The following is a 20,348-nucleotide window of genomic DNA, read 5'->3' as shown; positions in this document are numbered from 1 at the left end:
TAAAGCATTATTATAAAGTGTATATAAAAAGGATTATTATATAAAGTGCATATTTAAAGCATTATTCAAATCCAGATGCTTCTCAGAGTAAAGAGGGATAGAACTAACGATTCAGCTGGACATTAAACCTTGCCTGAGACCACCCGGTCAAATAAGGACAAATGTATACTTTTGGATGACGTTAGCCAGTATTGGGTTTTGCAAAGTTATTATTGTTACTGCTCCTGTTATGTTATTGATAGTGACATGTTTGGCCTAACTAAGGTATTGTGATGGAGTCCTCTGTTATCTAGAACTTTGGAGGTCTAGATTCAAGTCCAGTGGGCAAGGTAGATGCCTTTCTCTTAGTCTATCTTTGAGCGGGAGTCTGTCAGTGTACCTGGTTCTACATCAGGGGACGTAGAGACTGGGATGGGGGTGAAGATAGGGTAGAGGACTAGGCAAATGCTGAAGACAAGGCATTTTACTACCTTGTGATCTGACTATGCATGTCTTGATGACGGCTATAAACATCTTTCTATGATAGGCTTGAAACCATTACTTCAAGTTACTACCTCAAACGCAATTCAGAGACTCTCTCTTTGAAAGGGTCCTCCCTAAATCAGTTCCTCCAGAGTCTTTGTCTTCATTTCCTCCTATCAAAACTTGGCTCCGCCCCCCGGGGTGGAGTCTGTGGGTTGATCAGCCAGTCCCCTCCCTCAGGGTCTCTGGATGTGGCTGATCCAGATTCTAGCCCTTGACTTACTTCTCCCTGCACTATGCAGCTGTCTCTGGTTTCCTGAGGCCATTGCAGCTGGAGAAGGGAGGTAATACGCTTTTGACTTGTAAATTAAGCCGATTTAATATGAAATCGCCCATAGAAGCTCTGCTCTTTTTAGCTACATCCTTTTGCCTCCAGATGTGCCCTTTATACACCCTTGGACATCTAGCAATCCCTCTCCCTTTGGGTCTTCTGATGTGTGTTGTTTGAAGGGCCCCGGCTGGGACCCCATGCGCTGGCTCTGATGGGTCCTACGTAGGCCTGTACATACACAGTGCTTGTAGACAAGAGCCAGGATTAAGACTCAGCTTCTTTTTGAGTGTCATTTTTGAGATCCAAGTTAGAGGAGTCAGCTGCAGCTCCCATCCCAGGTGAGCTCCTGCTTCCTTGGCTGAGGATCTATGTGGTGCTGCCTGAGTCTGGGATGCACGTTCTCAGCCTGTGAGGAAGCATCAGTGCTCGTGGAAGGACCTGGCAGCTGTGTGTAGCTCCCTGCTGGACAGCAGGGCGGTGGTGGGCAAGGGGCAGCAGCATCTTCTTCAGTAGACTTAATAACCTAAGCCAGGGCTGTCTCCACAGGAAACATTGCAGGCACACCTACTCTGACTTCAAGCCCCTGCAACTCTGTCTCTAGGAAGGAGTCTTCATGTGTGTCCTCTGAGCCAGGATGTGGAACACAGGGAAGGCACACTTGAAGGCAGAGCCAAGATGCAAGATGAAATGGTAGTAGCTATTTATTTTTGAAATCAATAACCCTGCAGCCATTTTTACTGAGCTAAACGACATGTGTATAATATAACATAAACATGCACAATATAAGAGATCAAAAGAGCCCATGTAAAGCTTTTATTTTCAACTAATGAAAGAACGAAAGTTCTGTTTCAAAGAAGGTAAAAAAAGCCAGGATCAATGGATGGATGGATGAACAGATTGATGATTGGGTAGACTGGTGGATGGGTAGATAGCTGGTAGGTAATTGATAAATAGAGGATGAATTAGCTAGGTAGATGATAGATAGACAGATATAAACACACATTTAGTTATGTTGAAGAATGTTTTCTTATACATTTCTTCCCATGGCCTCTTCTACAGGAAGGAAAGAAATTCAGAGGTTGTATTTTTTTTTTAAATTGAGATGAAATTCCCATAGTAAAACTGATGTTTTAAAGCATGTAATTTATTGACATTTAGCACATTCACAATGTTTTGGAACCAACTCCTCTGTCTAGCTACAAAACATTTTTTTAAATCCCATCACCAGCAGTGGTCACTTCTTATTTCTCCCTCTCCGTAGTTCCAAGAACCCACGCATCTGCTGTGTATGTGAGTGGATTTGTGCTGGGCCTTTTGTTCCTTAGGAATCACACAGTACTTGGCCTATGTGTCTGGCTTCCTGCTTTCACTTAGTGTGATGTTGTCAAGGATCCTCTGTGTTGTGGGGTGATCTTGCACCCTAGCCATCTGGCTCCAGACTTCTGCGAGATATTTTACGGGTTCCAAAGCCCATCTCACAGATGCATTTGAAATCTGAATTTACTGAAGCAGATCATCGAGTACTTGGGTGGCTCAAGAATGGAGCCAGGCCCAGCAATCCCACTTTTGGGCATTTACCCAAACAATCACAAACAAGGCCACACTAAAGCTACCAGCACAACTATGTTTACTGCAGCATTATTCACCATAGCTGAGATATGGAACCAACCCAGATGGCCCTCAGTAGATGAATGGATCAAGAAAATGTGGTGTATGTACACAATGGAATTCTATGCTTCCATCCGAAAGAATGAACAATGCCCCATTTGTTAGGAAATGGAAAGATTTGGAAAAAATTATATTAAGTGAAGTAAGCCAGGCCCAAAGAAACATAGGTCCCCTGGTTTCCCTTATTTGCAATAACTAGTATATGTCTGAGTCAAGCGGAAAAGAGCAAAAGCTATGTACATATGATCATATAAGATGATGTTAAGTGAAATGAACCCCAAGATAGGGACACAAGTGGTTTTATTTTTGTTGCTGTTGTTTTTAATGTACTTATAATGTACTGTGTGATTTTTTTTGTTTCTTTTGAATGTTCTTCCTCCATGGTATAACCCCTGTTTTCACTGTATTTGATTCCAGTGCCCTGCATCTTATATATACATTTTTCTAATTTGGGGAGGGGAAAGGAAATAATAAAAAGCTGGAATAAGGATTCAGGTTGACCATTGTAACAATGAGATGTACAAGACACTATGTTGAAAACAAACTTTGCAGCTTTGGTGTGTGTGTGGGGGGGCGTTGAAGAGGTGTGGAGGAGGGATAGTAGGGGAAAAACAAAAGAGGGGGTAACAATGCTCTATAGGAAATGGATTCATTACCTTACTCATGTAACTGTAACCCCTCTGTACAGTATCTTCATAATTAAAAATATATATTAAATAATGATGGAGCTAGGTACCTGGTCAGGGATGAGCTGCAGAGTTCCTCACACAAGCCGAAGGGGGCCTATCCCAGCCTGGGCACAGGTCAGCTATTGCCTTGGTGGACTTGTTGAGGAAATCTCTTTCGACACATTCTTAGTTTGCTTGTTTGGATTCTGAGTTAAGGAACTGCGTGAACCACATGTGTCCCAGGGACCAGTGCTGAGGGACGTGTGCTCTCCACGCTGGGTCTAGAGTCAAGCTAGCCAGTTGGCCTCTGGGTCAGATTCAGGCTCTGCCCTGGATTGGGAGAGCAGGCCATGGGGGGGAGGGTAGGGTCACTAAACTCTGAGTGAAGTTTTCTGAACATAGTAGAGTAGATAGATGGAGATTTTACTACTCAGTTTTGGCCAGATTCTTTTTTTCTGCCATGAGCTTCAATTTCCCCACCATTATCCACTGTTGTTATGCACAAAGTCTCTGCATGGTTTAAAGAAATACATGAATGCACCATTAGACTAAAATGTACTGGGTATCCACTCATAGCGGAAGAGGGCTATGTCAGATGCTGGGCGAGTGGACACACCACGCCTGCTGCGTTCTGCCCCCTCTGCATTCCTGTCCTTTCCTATATCACCATGATGTAGTAGGTGGGCGAAGCCTGACTATAGCCAAGAGTAAATGTGTGCTGTTTAACACAGTGTTTACCATTCAGTTGCGGAACGGCTGTCAGTTTCTCCTTTCCTCCTTTTCATTCATCTACTTCTAAATGTTTATGATGCCTGCCATATGCTGATTAATTCTATATTCACATGGCCAAGCGTGTGCCCAGGGTTACGGTTTGATGGGAAGACAACTGTTAAAGCATACCTGTGAACCAAAGCTATAATGCCATGGAAGGATAACGTGGGCTAGATGTCCAAATCCAAACTTCAGCCCACACTGTTGCCAGGAAACAGAGATTCCCCATCCTGGCACCAGTGGGTACATCGAGGCCTATTTGGAGGAAAACACATAGCATACATTCATTTCAGGGAAGGCTCAGGGCAGAATCACAACCCTGATGCCCTGACTCCCGTTTGTAGGATATCATCAAATTATTTTGCATCTCATTTAAGTCCTTGCAGACATATCAAACATATCAAGAACACAAAGGTCCACAAAGCTAAACCATCTGCCTATTACCATACCTTTGTCAAGCAACGGTGAAGGGTTAAAAATCAAGGTTTTTAGGAGTCGAGATTTTTCTCCTTTTTCCCCCCAGATTAGATGTAGACCATTTTTCTCTATTTTGTGAATGCTCTGGGCCAAAAGCATATTATTTGACCAATAAAAAATGTGCTCCATAAATATTGGCTGTATGAGACACCTGCGCCCAGGAAGGGCACATCTGGGACACAGGAAGTTCATGTCATCCATCTCCGCCTCCAGCAAAACCCTGGATCTCTCTGGATTACAGTTCCCAGAGGAACTTCCACGAGAGCCTCAGGGCTACCTCCGCGTCAGTAGAGGATCCTGGGTGTGAGTGATGTATGTCGGATTCTTAATTTTCACCAGTCTCCTAGGGCACCCTTTCTTCTCAGAGATGCTCTGTTGACTGAGAAAGGAAAACATCTGTCATGCAAACTGGGAGCAGACCTTGTGGCTGTGCCCGGGCAGGTGCATCTGTGAGCTCAGCTCCTTCTATTTTGGGGCTGGCAGACCTCTTGGGAATTCCTCCGAGGAGCCAGAGACTGTGTCGGGGGCTAGAGAGCAGAGGTAATGGCAGGGCTCTGCAGGCAGATTTATTGTCTAAGTGGAAGCATTAAATATAATTCATGTAACTGAAGTCTCATTAGATAAATAGCACTTGGGATTCCGAGCATGTTTCTCTTCTAGGCAAAAAGCTATGGGGATGAAGGTGAAGAATTAACTCACTACATGGGCAGCTTTCCACAGAGTCAGAAGAGAGGTAACTTGCAAAGGCCAGTATGGAGAAGAGAATTCAAATGGAGGGAAATGGAGGTCAAGAGACGGGACACAGATGACCTAATAATACCCATTAAAGACGGGCTGAGTGTAGCTCCTCTCTTTACCCTTGAACATTTCAGGATATGCTGGATGTGCTTGCTTTTTTCTAGGTGTATAACTGACAGTCTGACTTTGGTGTTTGGTGCTTTTGTCATTGGGTCTGAGTACCAACTGTCTACCCCAGTCAGTAGCAGTGGGCTCAGGCACTTCAAAGCCAGTATGAATCTGAGTCCTTGTCAGTGAAATGGGACGGGAACCCCAATCCTATAGGCTGAGGAAGCGGGACTTGGGTCACAGGAGCGATTCGACGAATAGATCACCTGCCTCCACGAAGCAAGGCAACTCACAGGCAGGATAATCAGAGGATTCCTTACATTTGCCCAAGAGAAGGAAGTAGAGTGTACAGCAAGGGGGTAAGGCTGCAGAATCTACCATTCTTCTAGCCTACATCTCAATCCCAGCTCCAATGCTCTGCTCTGATGATAGCTAAGTTGCTGAGCCTCCTGTGAGTCTCTTTCCTCCCCTTTGAAGAGTGGATAATACTGACTTCCTCCCTTTGAAAAGGAGTACGATTAATACTACTTCCAGAATTCATGGGATACTAGATGAGCGGATGCGTGATAAAGCTCACGGCCCAGTTCCTGACGTTTGACTTGAATAATTGGACTTGAACCATGGAAGCTTGAATGCATGCAGACTCATCATTGTCCTGCTCACAGCTCAGGTTCTGATGGCCATGGGGTCAGCATTCCACAGACAGGTGTGTTGGGATAGAAGATGTTTTTGAAGATTACTGTTTGGCTCTTAAGCCATTGAAAGTAGGAGATGTCAACCATTAAGTGATTCCTCTGTTGTCTGTGGGAATTAGCCTCTAGACAGGTCCTGCTTTGCTAAAGATGGTGGTCAGTCCCCGAGGGCTCAGGGCTGGTATTCTTGGAGGAGTCCCTGCTCCATCTTCTGACCTTCAGTATCCCAGTTACCCATACATGCAACTTGGTTGGCTCTGATCTAGTCTGACTTCCTACTTCCCAGGCTAAGAACCAAAGTACATGGCTGCTCACAGAAGGTCTGGGATCTAGATGTGGGCATGAGAAAACCCCTATCAGCGTCTTCGTGCTTGTATTACATTATCCTTCCCTCCCTTCCTCTCTCCCTCCCTCCTACAGGTATCAAATGTGTATGTGTGTGTGTGTGTGTGTGTGTGTGTGTGTGTGTGTGTGTGTGTGTGTCTGTGTGTCTGTGTGTCTGTGTGTCTGTGTGTCTGTGTGTGCCACACATTATCCTGTACCTTAGGATAGCAAAATCAGAGAGATACAAAGAGATAATGCAAAGCAACAGAGAACTGAGGATTAAGTTATCTGTGGGGCTACCAAGCCACTGGTCTGCAAGTTCTAGCTGGGGCATGCTGATAAAGGCCACATTCCCATTCAGAATTATTATCAAAACCTCCACTTAGGCCTGTGGGGGTTTTGTTTTGTTTTGTTTTGCCAGTGCCTCTGCTGCCCAGCCTTTTAGCCTTGTTTTAGAAAGTACATCCACTGCGTACAGGGAGGAGCTGCTGCGATGTAAGGCTCATAGTCCTCAAAATGTGCTTTTGAGACTAAAAGTGTGTGGTAGGATGTATGCCTGCCTTGGAGACTGCTATCAAATATGGACATGTCAGAGTCCCGAGGCAGCCCCTGTGGGATCAGTGATTAACACTGCTCAGCTTGGTGATCCCCAGACCAAGAGTGTCCATTGAATTCTCTCCCTGAGTCCTGCAGAGGTCAGAGACTGTGGCAAAGAAGAGAAAGCCATAGATCTCCCAATGCCCTCTACTTCTGCTGGGACCATACTGGACATATGGAACCCCATACCCCTGACCCCAGTGCAACAATTACTTGGGTGCTTAGAAGACTGTGAGTGACTTATCCGAGGTGAATGTGCTAGAAAGGGGAAGGAGTTTGAAGTGAGGTCTCACGCAATGATTGTTCTTTTAAGATTCATTTTCACTCCAGAAGACTCCAACGAAGTAGCTAGACCCAGTGACTTAAAGAAGTCAAGGATGGGGACGGGAGGTGGGCAGGCTGATTGGAGGTGAGCATGGTGAATCCGCTTTGCAGAAAGAACTCCAGTTAACGTTGGGTGCATAGTGCATACAACAACAAATCCAGGATTTACTCATCTCCTGCTCTAAATATGCATGCACTGCCTTGCACCCCTTTAACTGCTGGCCTCATTCACACTTGAGTGTGAATTACTCTCATTAGCTAATGTCTTGACAGGTTGCATAGTGCCACTTAACGCTTACACTTTGACTGCAGTCTCTCTGGAAGCCATGGTGGAGATGCAAAGAATGGATTTTGTTTTTTCAATTAGTTATGAGTACAATCTATATTAATCAACGTCATCCCTTCCATGGATCTCTACTGTCTCTCCCACACCTGCCCGTTCCTTCAAGTTGTCTGGCTACATTCACACACATGTGCATTGAAGAGTAGGACTATTTTTGTCATCTTCACTCTATTTGTCTGTTTTCCCTCCCATAGGCCCCAACTTTCCCCCTCTTTTAAACAACATGTTTTAATGTCTGGTATTTGCTGTGTTCATCTGTAGGTTGGTTGTTCATCAGAGTGTAACCACTGGACTCCTCTGCTGGACCACAACTCCTCCCCATGTATACTGTCTTTTGGTCAATTTTTGATTTGGGTTCCGGTTGCCCTGGCTCAGGGGTCAATTTGCAAAGGCAATTGTAAAGATAGGAAAGGCAATCACTAGTCAAATGTTAGGAGTAAATTCCAAGCCTTATGGATGATATTCAACATGCAGGGTGTTTTTCTTAGGCTGTGCAGTTGTATCCCATTCATGCTTTAATGACAGTGCCCACTGATTTACCTAGCCCATGCTATCATGGGTTGGGTGCAAAGGTGACATAAGTAGCGTTTCCTTGGAGCTGCAGGGCTTAGGGAGGGCCTGGATCAGAGCCAGGCTGTCCTGGTTCTGCTTTGGCGTTGCTACTGAGGAGGTGCGACCCTTGGGGAAGTTGCTCATTTCCTCATCTGTAAAATGGGATGAGGAAGATAGCATTTGCTTCCCCGGGATGCTGGAAGGGTAAATTAACCGTATGAAGGTCTCGGGGCAGCCTGACCAGGATGGAGCACTCTGTGAGACTTGATAGCACAATTGTTCCTGTGCAACAGGGGTGACTCGAAAGAGTCACGTCCTACCAGCTCACCTGCTTGCTTTCCAAGCACAGCTGGCCCAGAAGTTCATTTTTAAGGAAAAGGAGGAGATTACCAACTTACATCCTGACCAGAGTGATAGGCTGCACAGAGCCAGAGAGGTGGTGGGAGTCACGTGTAGATGATGAAGCGGCTCAAGTGTGTTGGGGACCTGCAGAATGTCTGCAGGGCTGGCAGCTGGCCAGAGAGGGAGCTGGGATAGAGGGAGACCATGCTGGAAGGGGTAAGGCCAGTCCCAAGGGCTTCAGAGGTCTGGTCCTTATCTGTATGGGGCTCAGGCAGCAAGACACTCCGTGGTGGTGACACTAACCAACTCTTCACCAACTCCCATGGATTTGAGGACCAGAAGCAAAGGAGCCCAGTGCGGAGAGGAGAGGACTGGCATTTCCAGACTCCAGGGAAAGTGGAGGGAAGGCATGACTTGATCCTGGGAGCTTGGGAGTAGGGTGCCTCTTGGGTCTTAGAGTGGTCTTTGGGGGTCATGAACCTTTCAGGTTCCATTTTGTCCTTCCTCCTCCCCCACCACCCCCCCCCCCCCGAGTCCAAACTCCACAAAGGTCCCTTTGTGCATGGTCCCCTCCTCTCTATCTGTAAACTTTTACCTTCGCTGGGCTGCACTTACTTCACATGCTGCTGAAATGGACTTTTCTGAGAGGCAGAGGTGATGAATGACATGTAGCATCTCCACTGCTGAGCTCTGATTCCTGGCCTCCTTAGAGTACCACAGAGGAGATGGGGAAAGAGCCCATGGGATTTGTCTGCCTTCTGGCTCTCCTCTCCCTTCACCTTTTGCTTTCTCTGCAAGACACAAGGGTATAGTACCACATAGTGATATTTAGTGAATGACCAACCCCCCATTAGCAACTATACAGGTGTAGACTAGCTTCTATTTCTTTATTTAATTTTTTAAAAAATAAACACTTATTCTGTATCTACTCTGTGTTCTTGGAATCCAGTGGTAATAAGGCTGATAGATACAATGCATCATGCCCAGTTAAATCTGGATTTCAGACAGAAATGTTCCACATAATTTTTAGTAAAAGTATGTATCCCATGTTGCATTATTTGTTTTAGTTTTTTTTTTTAATGTCTGGCAAACTAGCTGGTAAACAAGAGAATCTGGGTTCATTCCAATGGGTGTACACCTGCCCTAAAAAGAGGAATTAATAAGAAGCTGCAGTCCAAGCTATAATTGCAGTGCACATAATTACAAAAGGACAAGCTCACCTTGGCAGCTACTGCTTGGCTTTCAAAGGTTTTAGTGTTGATTGGTCCAGGAAGGGAAATTACAGAAGAGGGCAAGAAAATGGCCTTGATTCTGCTTCCTATGTGTGGTAGTGGTGTTGGAATGTCCACTTGATATTCATTGTACCAATGTTTTCATCGCACACAATTGAGTGCTTTTGGTCTGTCCACAGTTGTGTGCAACCCTCACTCAATCACTGTATTGGTTTCTGGGACATTTCCATCACTCGGGGAGAATGATTTATCCATAATCAGACCCTCCCCATTTCATCTTTCCCTCCTCCCCTGGAACCTGCTAATTTGTCCGCTCTATCCATGCGTTCAGCATGATCCCGCTGTTTATTAGAAATGGAAGCATGCAGTAGTTGTCTGCCTTCTTTCACTTCCATCCTCTCTGTCTTTGCTGCTTAGGTTTATTCCCATCAGCACAGGGTAATTCTTGTCTGGAAGATTATGCCTTCAGGGCACGATTGGGAGAAACGTTTACTAGGAAGAGAAGTCTTTCCATTCATTTTAAGGAGAGACTATTTCTAACCCAGAATGAAAATGTCATTGTCTTTGTAAATTATGATTCAGAGTGTCCATTGACAATACACACATATATGTATATAATAGTAGCAATTATTTTTTGTGGGTTTTGTCTGCTAGTTATCAAACTATGTACTTCACATAAAAATTCTTTTGTTTCTCATACTGACTGTGCTTGAAGGTCATTATTAGCCCTCTGCAAAGATGAGCAAACTGAGGAGCAAATGCACACCTTTGAGGAACCTAGAACTAAAAAGGACAGGACTGGCAGCTACAGAAGTTTGGGAACCAGCTCTGCAGTGAGCTTTCTCCCTACATCCTGTGCTGGCCTACGTTTTTCTTCTGTGAAAATGGAGATCTGGTTTCAATTCTGCCCCAATCCCCTTCCCTCTGCGAGCCTCTGAACCAAGAGCTAGAGCTGGATGGTGGCTTGCCTCTGTGGGGTTTGCACACGTGGAGGAGCCCACGGCTTGGAAGGAGAAGCCCTGTTTGGTGCTCACCCAAGCGCAGTGCAGACTGAGTCTCCCTTCCCTTTGGCTCCCAGGAGCTTGCAGGGAAACGCTGGTTAATGTCGTCCCCATCGATCCCTGCCTGGTACCACAAGGGAGGGTGTGGATGGAGGCTCATGGATCTTGTGGGTGGACAGTACTGGAGCGAGGCTGAGTCACTCTGCACTTGTGAAGCTAATGACAGATGCTAAGCAAAACAGGATCTGAACCACCAGAGCCAGGGCAAAACAGAGCACACCTTAAATACCAAACCTTTGACTCATGGGTGGAGACCTGGAGTCTCGCATCACCTGCTTTCTTGTCCTTACCACCGCCCCCTTCTCCCCGTGGTGCTGGAAGGATAAATGGAGTACTCCTCTGCAGGGTAGACACCCTAACCGCCAAGTTCCTTCTCCAGGCTTGCTCCTCCACGGGGTCCTCAAAGACATGATGGATCTGTACTCACCTGCTTCTCCCCTAGGAGACACACAGAGGACAAAAGGATCTCAGCCCCATGAAGCTGTTGGTCTTGAAGGCCTTCACAGGGACTGATTCCAGGTGCCCAAGAAAATTTATACTGAGCCGGGTGCTGGGGGCTCACTCCTGTAATCCTAGCTACTCAGGGGGCAGAGATCTGAGGATCACCGTTCAGTGCCAGCCTGGCAGGTGGTTTATTTCCAATAAACCACCAGAAAACAGGACGTGGCTCTGTGGCTCAAGTGGTACAGCATTTGCCTAGAGCTAAAGAGCTGAGGCCCAGAGTTCAAGCCCCACAACCACCACCACCACCAACAACAAAAACCTTTAACACTCAACTTGCGTATTCATTCATGAGTGTGGTTCTCTTACATTTGTTTGGCTCTTCTCTTCTTCCATTCCTGATGGTTATTCTGATATTGTCCTCTATGTCTTTCTTGATAAAATCCTAGTGCTAGACCCTTTTAAGGAACTCATAGTCTGTCTCGAAAGATCAACACACTTCCAGAGCTCACACAGGCAGGGCTGCTGTGCATACCTGAGGTGAGGAGCTAGGGTTGGGAAAGTTCAGGTCTTCCTGGGAAGCTGGCTTGGAGGGTTAAAAGTTGAGAGCCCATCATATAGAGGTGAAAGGCGGCCTATATGGAAACAGAGGATAGATACAGCACAGAGAGTTTTCAGAGAAGGTAGAGCATTCCACTGCGAATGAGTGGAGAGGCCTTGGTTGGGTAGGTGGGATATGGTGAGAGAGGATGGAGCCAGAGTTTGAAGCCCTTTGTGTTCTTGATAAGGTCTTGCTTGGGCTAGGTGTGCACTGGCATTGGGGCTGCGTCCGTGTGGAAGGTGGGTCTGCTCATGAGGTCTCACAGAGCCACCCATGCCCTGGGCCGAGGCGTTCAAGACGCTCTGGTGGCTCCTCTGTCAGACTGCTGTGTGGCAGCCCCAAGGCCGCCCAGATGTTCTCCTTCCAAAAATGTAGATGAGCAATCTGCGTTTTCTACCAAGTCTTCTTGGTAGAATGGTGAATGTCACCTACATCCACTTCTTCCTTGTTCCTGAGCAGATAGTGGGCGGATTATCCCTTGTTATTTTTGCCTCTTTGGGTTATTTCTAGTCATGGGTGTGACAACATTCGATCACCCAAAATGCACGGATAGATAGACTAGAAACTGGGAGACAGGAGTTCTGAGGTACATATTCTGTGTGTGACTAGAGCATGCCATATCCAGTCTTCCCATTTCTTATCTGTCTAGCGAGAGGTGGGAGAGATGCTCACAGGAGTGAATGCCACACTGGGGGCTTTGGCATAGGAGGTATTCATACCTGCATAGTGCCATGAGCGCCAAGGGTTAAGGATGACAGAGTGGATGCTGAGCCTGCTGACGTGTCTCCCTGCGATTCACAAAGAATTGCATTGGGTGCACTGCTGCTCTGAAAAGGAGATGCTCTTGAAACATTTATAGCCATTAACGAGGGCAGAGCCTTAAAATTAGACAGGGTGATATTCATAGACGCTCAAAGCCGTCAGCAAGCATAGAGGACATGTACTCAAAACTCCATCCCGGAGCAGGAATCCCCTCCTCGGCTTCTGGGGCCAGAAGCATCTGCCGACACGCTCCTGGAGACAGGGAGTGCAAGCTTTTGAAGGCAGGTGTGACTGTCACCTGTTCTCTCTGCTCTACTCATTTCTATCCTTGCTGGGAGACCTCCCATCCCTGATTAACACAAGGTACAATGATCAGCCCCACTGTATGATGTTGCTCTAAGTGGAGAGACAAAGCCATGTCTTCACTAGCACCCAAAAATGATTGGAACCCAAGTGTGAACCTAGCATGGTGGTTATGGTCTGGAGGCCCGTGTGTATCTCCCAAGTCTGGACCCGGGGGGTCTCGAGCCATAGGCATTGTCTACCACCTCAGCTCTAAACCGGTTCTCCCACTGGTTCACTAAATCCCTCAAGTCAGACTTCTTTCTACTGAAACTGATCTTAGCTTAATTTTTTTACCTAGCAGACAGACAGACAGACAGACAGACACACACACACACACACACACACACACACACTGTATATCCACATACTATGTATGTATACACACATTTTATATATGTGCATATGTATATTACTAGTTCTTCTAACTAATTATTCTAATGTCCTTGTTATCCACTGTTTACTGGGAAGCTTTCACATTGTGGAAAGATTGACATTTGTGTCAATTTTCCAAAAGAGAAACTATTGTCATTACGACTGTGGGATTTCGAATGTGGAAACTAGGACCACTACGTCTGGATGAAGGTGACCTGTGACATGACGAGGGTGTGAGTCCGGTTTGGCAGACTTCACGTCCTTGCCTCTTGAGTAATTTCCTACCATCTACCCGAGAGGCAACTCTGGGTGCTTTTCGTGTCCTCACTTAATGTTTCTGTGGGTGCATGCATGTTAGAGGTGAGACGTGGGAGAACCAACACCACTCTGGGCTTGCGTGTGGCTTCTCAGCGCGTGGCCCCAGGTGGCAGGTGCAGAGAGGACAGCTGCGTGCCCTGAGACAGACAGCTCCACAGGGTGCAACACTGGCTGGAGCGTTCTTATCTTCCACCCAACCCCAGCTGATGAGTCAGTTATCCTTTTAGGAGACTATAAAGACTTCAGTGATACACTACCTAACAGTGAGGGATTTAGAACTCACTGGAAAAGCAGGAACTTGTCACTGTGTGAGAAAAATAAACCTACACACCATGTTTTGATGTCTACTCTAGTGGAGAGACAATGCTTTAAACACCAACATGCTAAATGCATGGGATTGCTTGAAGGGTAACTTCCGAGTGGTGAGTGGAGTTCCTCCTGCCCCTGCCAGCTAGCAGCCCCCAGGAAGCCGCTGGGCTGCAGGTACAGGAAGCACTTTTGTGGAAGGGGAGTATTTGTTTTTTTCTGTCATTTCTACAAAATTAGTTTTATCACAATAGCTTTTATCTATGAAACATTTATTACATCCTAGGTGCTAACACAATTTGCAATTAGGAAAACAGAGTCACGTAGAAAGGTGTGTGTGTATGTGTGTGTGTGTGCGCGCGCGTGCCAGCCAGTCCTGAGGCTTGACCTAGGGCTTGGAGACTGTTCCCGAACTTTTTTTCTTTTTTCAAGGCTAGAACTCTACCTCTTGAGCCATACCTCCTTTTCTGGCTTTTTGCTAGTTAATCGGAGATAAATCTCTTGGATTTGTCTGCCCTGGCTAGCTTAGAATCACAATCCTTAGATCTCAAGCCTCATGAGTATTTGGGATTACAAGTATGAGCCACTGATGCCTGGCAGAAATTTTATTAGAATAAATTGTATGCACAAAGGAACACCATTCACAACATACCTAAGATATACCTCAATAACATTTACTTATCTGTACTTCTAATTTTTATTGTATTGTATAGTATTCCATCACTGTGTTATCTGTGGGGACTTGATCTCAGGACCTCGGGCTCTTGCTTGGCTGTTTCACTTAAGGTGGATGCTCTGCCACTTGAGCCATACCTCCACTTCTGACTTTTTCTTGGTTAATTAGAGTCTCATATACATTTCCTCCCTGGGCTAGCTTTGTATTGTGATCCTCAGAGCTCAGCTTCCTATAGCTAGGATTACAGCTATTAGTCACCAGTGCCTGGCTTCCCACTTCTTTTTAAGTTTTCAGGGTTCATTTTGCTATTTTCATGTATATACATATAAGCCATGTATCTCCTATTCTATTCTATTCTGTTCTATTGTATTTACTCTCCATCACCTGTTTAAGGCCTTGCCTCAAGACTGCCCTTTGTGGAAGGAATACCTTCCATGCTTCTCGGGCTGTCCAGGCCAGGAAATCTGGCCTTGTGAGTTCCAGCCACCTGTTCTATGCTACTGCCTGCTCTGTCCATGCTGTGTCATGGTACATCTCCGTGGACCTCTGCTGTGACTTGACTTCCTTTTCTCTGCTCTGTGCCTCCCATCCATCCAAGAACTTGACTTTCACACTGTATCTGGTTAGTTGGATCATTCTGGGAACTCAATCCTAGTATTGAGAAAATATACCCTAGGATTGGCAACTTGCAGCTACTTATGATTGGTCCTATATGAGTGTCCTGAGAGGGTAGAGTTGGCCCGTGTTCCAGATGTGTGGACCCTGTGGCTCAGAGGTCCTATGTGACTTGTCTCTGGTGTATGCAGAGATGAGCTCAGAAGGTGGGATGTGGAGAGACTCACAGCAAAGAAAAGAGGAATCTCATCCTCCGTGAAGAACAGCACTTTTTCATTTCTACTGAGACTTCTTGGCCAAAGCTGGACAGATTCTCTAGCAAAAATCAAGCCAGGCATTCTGGGGAATCATTTACTTCTTGCAGGAACAAGTAGCTGGGGAAATCTCGCTATTGTCCCTTCTCAGGCAGACCCTAGAGCAAAGGCATGGTGTTCTGCCAAGAGGTTCTAGGTCCTGGTGCGGCTGCTGATGGCCCCTGCTTGGGGATCTGCTCTTTGTGCTCATTGTTCCTCTCCGAGCTATGAGAGGCTTTTTCCTGCACTTCCTCTTTCTACCATGTTGTAATTCTGCAAGTTACTGCCCTGTTTTCTGAGCACATTCGTGTCATGTGCCCTTTCCATAAATGCTGATATTTGTGAAGGTCAACGTACTTTTTTATATTCATTTAAAATATACAAAGCCACATACCTTGAATACTGAAGTTTTAAGGAAAAGTTACATTTCAATGAAAATATGTTAGGAAAGGAATTCCCCCCCCCTACAAGCAATATATAATAAAGTACAGGAATTGTAGTATTTCCAAAAGAGTATTAATATTTTTACCCAGTTCCCTCAGAGATGACTGAGATTGCTTTACAAGACATGTAAATAACTAATCACAAGGTTCAGACTGATTTTAATGAAAAGTAAATTCGATCACTCAGTGTTTGACTGGCATGGAGATCAGTAGACGCTCAGGGTCCCCAGGAACTCAGAGGCTAAGAGAGAGGCTTGGCTTGTTTGGTTTCGCTGACATGAAGGACCTTTGGCATCATTGCCAACTGCATTGAAATTAGCAGTAAACATAGTGGGTGCTCCTGCTGAGGAGCCATGGCCGCTCCTCTTCCTAGCCAAGGCTCCAGGTCTTCTTACGCATGATCGGCTTTAGTCACCACCTGAGTGCACTGGCCATCCCCTGGGACCCGTGCAGATAAAGGATCCTTGAAATATCGCATGCTGTAGTTACAGTTCACATGCTGCCTGGAGAGGAAGCATTGTGCCTAAAGGGTAAGAAGCTCATGGCTGATAAGATGCCTCTTGAATTATGTGGAAGGCAAAGAGGAAGTGCTGAGGGGGAGAGGGTTCAGAACAGGAGCCGTTTGCTCCTCCAGAAAGGCCACTGTAGCAAGAGGATGGAGAGGGATGGAGAGGGTGCTGGACATGGTACATCTGTGCAGAGATCGGCATGGAGGTGGCAGGGGGAATCCAAGATGGTGCCCGGCACTCCCTTGATGTTGGTTTTTGACACAGAGAGAGGATTTTTTTGATTTAAATTTTACTGTGTACAGAGGGGTTACAGTTACAGAAGTCAGGTAATGAGTGCATTTCTTTTTGAACGGTGTCCCCTCTGCCCTCATTTTCTCCCACTCTCCACTTCTCCCCCTCAAGATATATGGCTCATTTCCAACACAGTGTCTAGTGAGTATCACTGTTGCATTGGGTCAGTCCCTTGTCTCACCATTTATGCAATTTCCCTTCCTTCTCCCAATCAGATAAACTTATGTATAAGACAAAAGGTGCAGAAATAAAAAAACAGTGACAACAGAGAATAAACCAAAGGGAAAAAGAGAAAGAAAGAATGCAAACAGTACAATAAAAAAAACCTCTTGTTTCCATTTCTTGGCATTCATTTTGATAAGTATCATTTTATATGGTCCTACAGAGAGAGGATTTTATGAACTAAATATGGTGGGTCTCTGAGAATGGCACCCAACTGACACTCAGATGGCAGAGCATGTGGTAGAACATTCTAGATGTTTGTGATCCCTATGGATGCCTCCAATGCCAGGAAGGGGGTCTTTCCCCACCCCTATTACTTGGAGCAAGAGCTGCAAGGGCACAGGGTAGGAAGAAGGAAGACATATCCTCCTCTGTTGCTACCGTGTTTCTGGTTTTGTAATGCCCTTGACTACAGAATTCTGGGTAATAGTGACATAAAACTGGAGGAAGGTGGAACACACAGAAAGGCAGGATCAGTGAGAAGAAAGTGAAGTGTTCACACAATCATCCAAGAACGTGCTCAAGACGCATTGTACTCATAAACTGACACGGTGAATTGAAAACTCTTTGTAATAATAAAAACCACATGAACAGACATCCTTAATGGCTTAAACGTTCTGTTATGGGATGGCTGACACAAACATGTGTGATTAACCTTTTATTAGCTGTTGAGCTGAGTATTGTCTTAGTTTTACAGAAGAGGAGGCTGAAGCTTTGGGGATTTTGTAATTTGAATTAAATCATAAGAAATATCTGAGTCTTGGCGGGTTTCTCCTAAAACCACACAGACACACAGACACACACACACACACAGACACACACTTTCATATACCAGCCTGGTTGCCTTTCACACAGTAGTTTATTAATCCAGAAACTTTAAGTAACTCTAAATGAAAAGGAATTTAATTGCTGTGAGAGAAGGTACATTCTCACTCTCCCTGGGTTGCACAAATGGGAAATGGATTATCTTCCTCCAGTCTCCAGTTCCACGATCAGCTTTGCAGACAGTTTCCTGTCTGGAATTAGAGGAAGCTCCTGGAGTGCATGTTCCTGGATCACATCTGGAGGGATTTTTGCTGCTATTTATTTATTTATTTATTTATTGGTGGGAGGTCCTTGGCCCTAATCATGAGGCAGGTTGAGATGCCAGATAAGGCCCCCACCTGCTGTGGATGCAGACCGACTCTTGTCCCTCCCTCCTCCCCAGTGTGCCCCACACGCGCACAGCACAAACTGTTCTGTGTCAGTCCTCAGTCCTGAACCAGTCTAGAAGAGTCTCACCTTATTGACCTTTCTTTAGATACCACCAATGACAAAGAACTCCATTTCTTCTACAATAACCTATGGCAAGATACCAACTCTTAACTGATTCCAGTTTTGTTTTGAGTTGTGAATTTTTTTTTCCTCCTTGACTTCTACCATCTTTCCCCTATTCACATGCTCATCACAGCTCTGTTTTCTGACGTTACCCCATGTTACCTACTGGTACCACATGCCCCTGCCTGTCATGTGGCTAGCAAGAGTCTGAGGTCTGGAGAGTCTAACGTGTGAGGGCAGGGATGGAGAAGATTCAAGGCTGACGAGCACAAGCGCAGACAAGGCCCTGCCAGCTTGCAGGTGTGGGCGGTTGGGACTGCAGGGTGATAAGCAAATGGGGGCGTGGAGGTGTTGCTTTTCATAGGATGAGGAAAGGGGAGAATAAGAGGGCGACCCTTATTTGTTGGTCCCTCCATTCAGCATTTTCTTGGACTGCTTTGGGGGCAAAACCGGGTGTAGCTTATGACCTCGGGCGCCTCTGGTGTGTCCAGCAGGCCGGTCTGTGACTCTCCTGCAGGTTTCTGGCATACTTTGTAAGTCACCAAGAGTACAGGAAGCGCTCAATCCATTCTAATTGTTCTTTTTTTTTGTCCTTCAGATCCCCAGCATCTGGGTGACCCCTGTGCTCAGCACCGCTGGCCTGCATCCACTCTCCTGCTGGGTTGGCATTTCATCCCGGTTGCCCATACTTTTATTCTGTGCATTCTCTTCATCTTTCCCACCCAACTCCCTATGTCTTAGCCCTCAGGTCTCATGGCTTGGAGAATGAGTAACCTGCCCTCAGGTTCGGGATCTGCCTTTCAATGGTGCCATGTGTTCTGTTCCTCAAGGTCAATAGAGCATTATGCTCCCCCGTCTCCATAGCTACCGTTACTTATGGTATCCGTAATAGAGTATCCATCTTCAGTGGCCTTCAAGGCACTGTGTACGGTTTGCTACGTGCATGGGACCAAGCAACGTGCTCAGCGGGGTGTGCTTATTTAATCTTCCCACCATCTATCAAGGTTGTTCACCATTACCACTCTTGCTGTAGCAGACTGCTTCGAGGCAGAGACAGACTTAGCAATTTGCCAAAGGTCACACAGCCAGACACAGGAGAGGAGGGATTTCTGAGCCAGGAAGGATATGATGGTAGCTGGGCTGGTGTGGCCTTCACAGGCCTGACGTGGAGGGGAGGAAATGGAGCAGCCCAGTGGAGTTAGGACCCCTGGGTCTGTGTCTCAGGCTTCCGGGTGCTAACTGCAAGGACCCCTGCGTGGTGGCACACAGCAGACACTCAGTGGGTCAGATACTCCTGTCCATGGAAATACGGTCTGGTTTCCTATTGGGGAAGCCCAACTCTCTTGTGTTTGGATGCCTTCCTCTACAGCTGTTCATTTCTTTATTTTTCAGGTAATGAACCACAAAGATCATGTCTGAAGTACAAGGAACGGTTGAGTTTTCTGTAGAGCTACATAAATTTTATAATGTGGATCTCTTTCAGCGAGGGTGAGTATAACTTCACTGTCTGTCTGTTGTGTGTGGAGAGGTGTGTGGCTGTGTGTTTCTGGAATAAGTTAGGGGTGCTGAGGTCAGGTTATGGAACATTGGAGATTAATAAAGTATTTTTATTAATTTCCCTGCCACGAGGTAAATCCAGCCTTTTAGCATATGAAAATAAATTGCATATTGATCTCTCCGCACTGCTTTCTTTTTTCTCCTCAGTTACTCTTTCCTGTAAATATGGCAATTTTAAAGGGAAATAAATTCACAGAGAGGGATGTTCACCTGTGTAGCCTGAATCAAAAGGTGTTCCTTTTTGGGGGCTATCTATGCTGTAAAACATATGCCTACATATTTGGAAAACCCAAATGGTATTTTCAAAGTAGAGCTTTAAAAAAAACTTATGCAAATAGTAAATGTGTAGAAAGAAAGATATAGTAACCTTTCAACCACATATGGCAGAAAGTTATAATAGAATGTTTTCCTGAAGTTTGTTTACCATTTCTTGCATTGTTCTTCCAGCGATGGGCATTTGGTTGAATAAAATGAAATACGGCAATGTATGGGGGAAACATAAACCTAGTTGTTTCCACTGTCTTGAAGATATACTCTGAATTTGGCATCTTTATATGCACCTTCTCAGTGAGTCTTCTTGATGGACTGAC

General features: G+C 45.7%; 1 protein-coding gene across 3 annotated transcripts in view; it reads left to right on the top strand.

Moving 5' to 3' along the window:
- Positions 1 to 20,348, top strand: part of Fam135b (family with sequence similarity 135 member B) — a 247,518-nt gene that overhangs the window by 77,008 nt on the left and 150,162 nt on the right. For all 3 annotated transcript variants that reach the window (XM_069991457.1, XM_069991456.1, XM_069991459.1), the window contains exon 2: positions 19,594 to 19,689. In XM_069991457.1, coding sequence (XP_069847558.1) covers positions 19,613 to 19,689 — 77 coding nt within the window. In that variant the 5' untranslated portion in view covers positions 19,594 to 19,612. The remainder of the gene's footprint in view (positions 1 to 19,593; positions 19,690 to 20,348) is intronic.

This window comes from Dipodomys merriami, unplaced genomic scaffold (assembly GCF_024711535.1).
Source record: "Dipodomys merriami isolate MVZ:Mamm:240054 unplaced genomic scaffold, mDipMer1.0.p SCAF_4, whole genome shotgun sequence".
Lineage (NCBI taxonomy): Eukaryota > Metazoa > Chordata > Mammalia > Rodentia > Heteromyidae > Dipodomys > Dipodomys merriami.
This window is presented reverse-complemented; position numbering and strand designations above follow the sequence as displayed.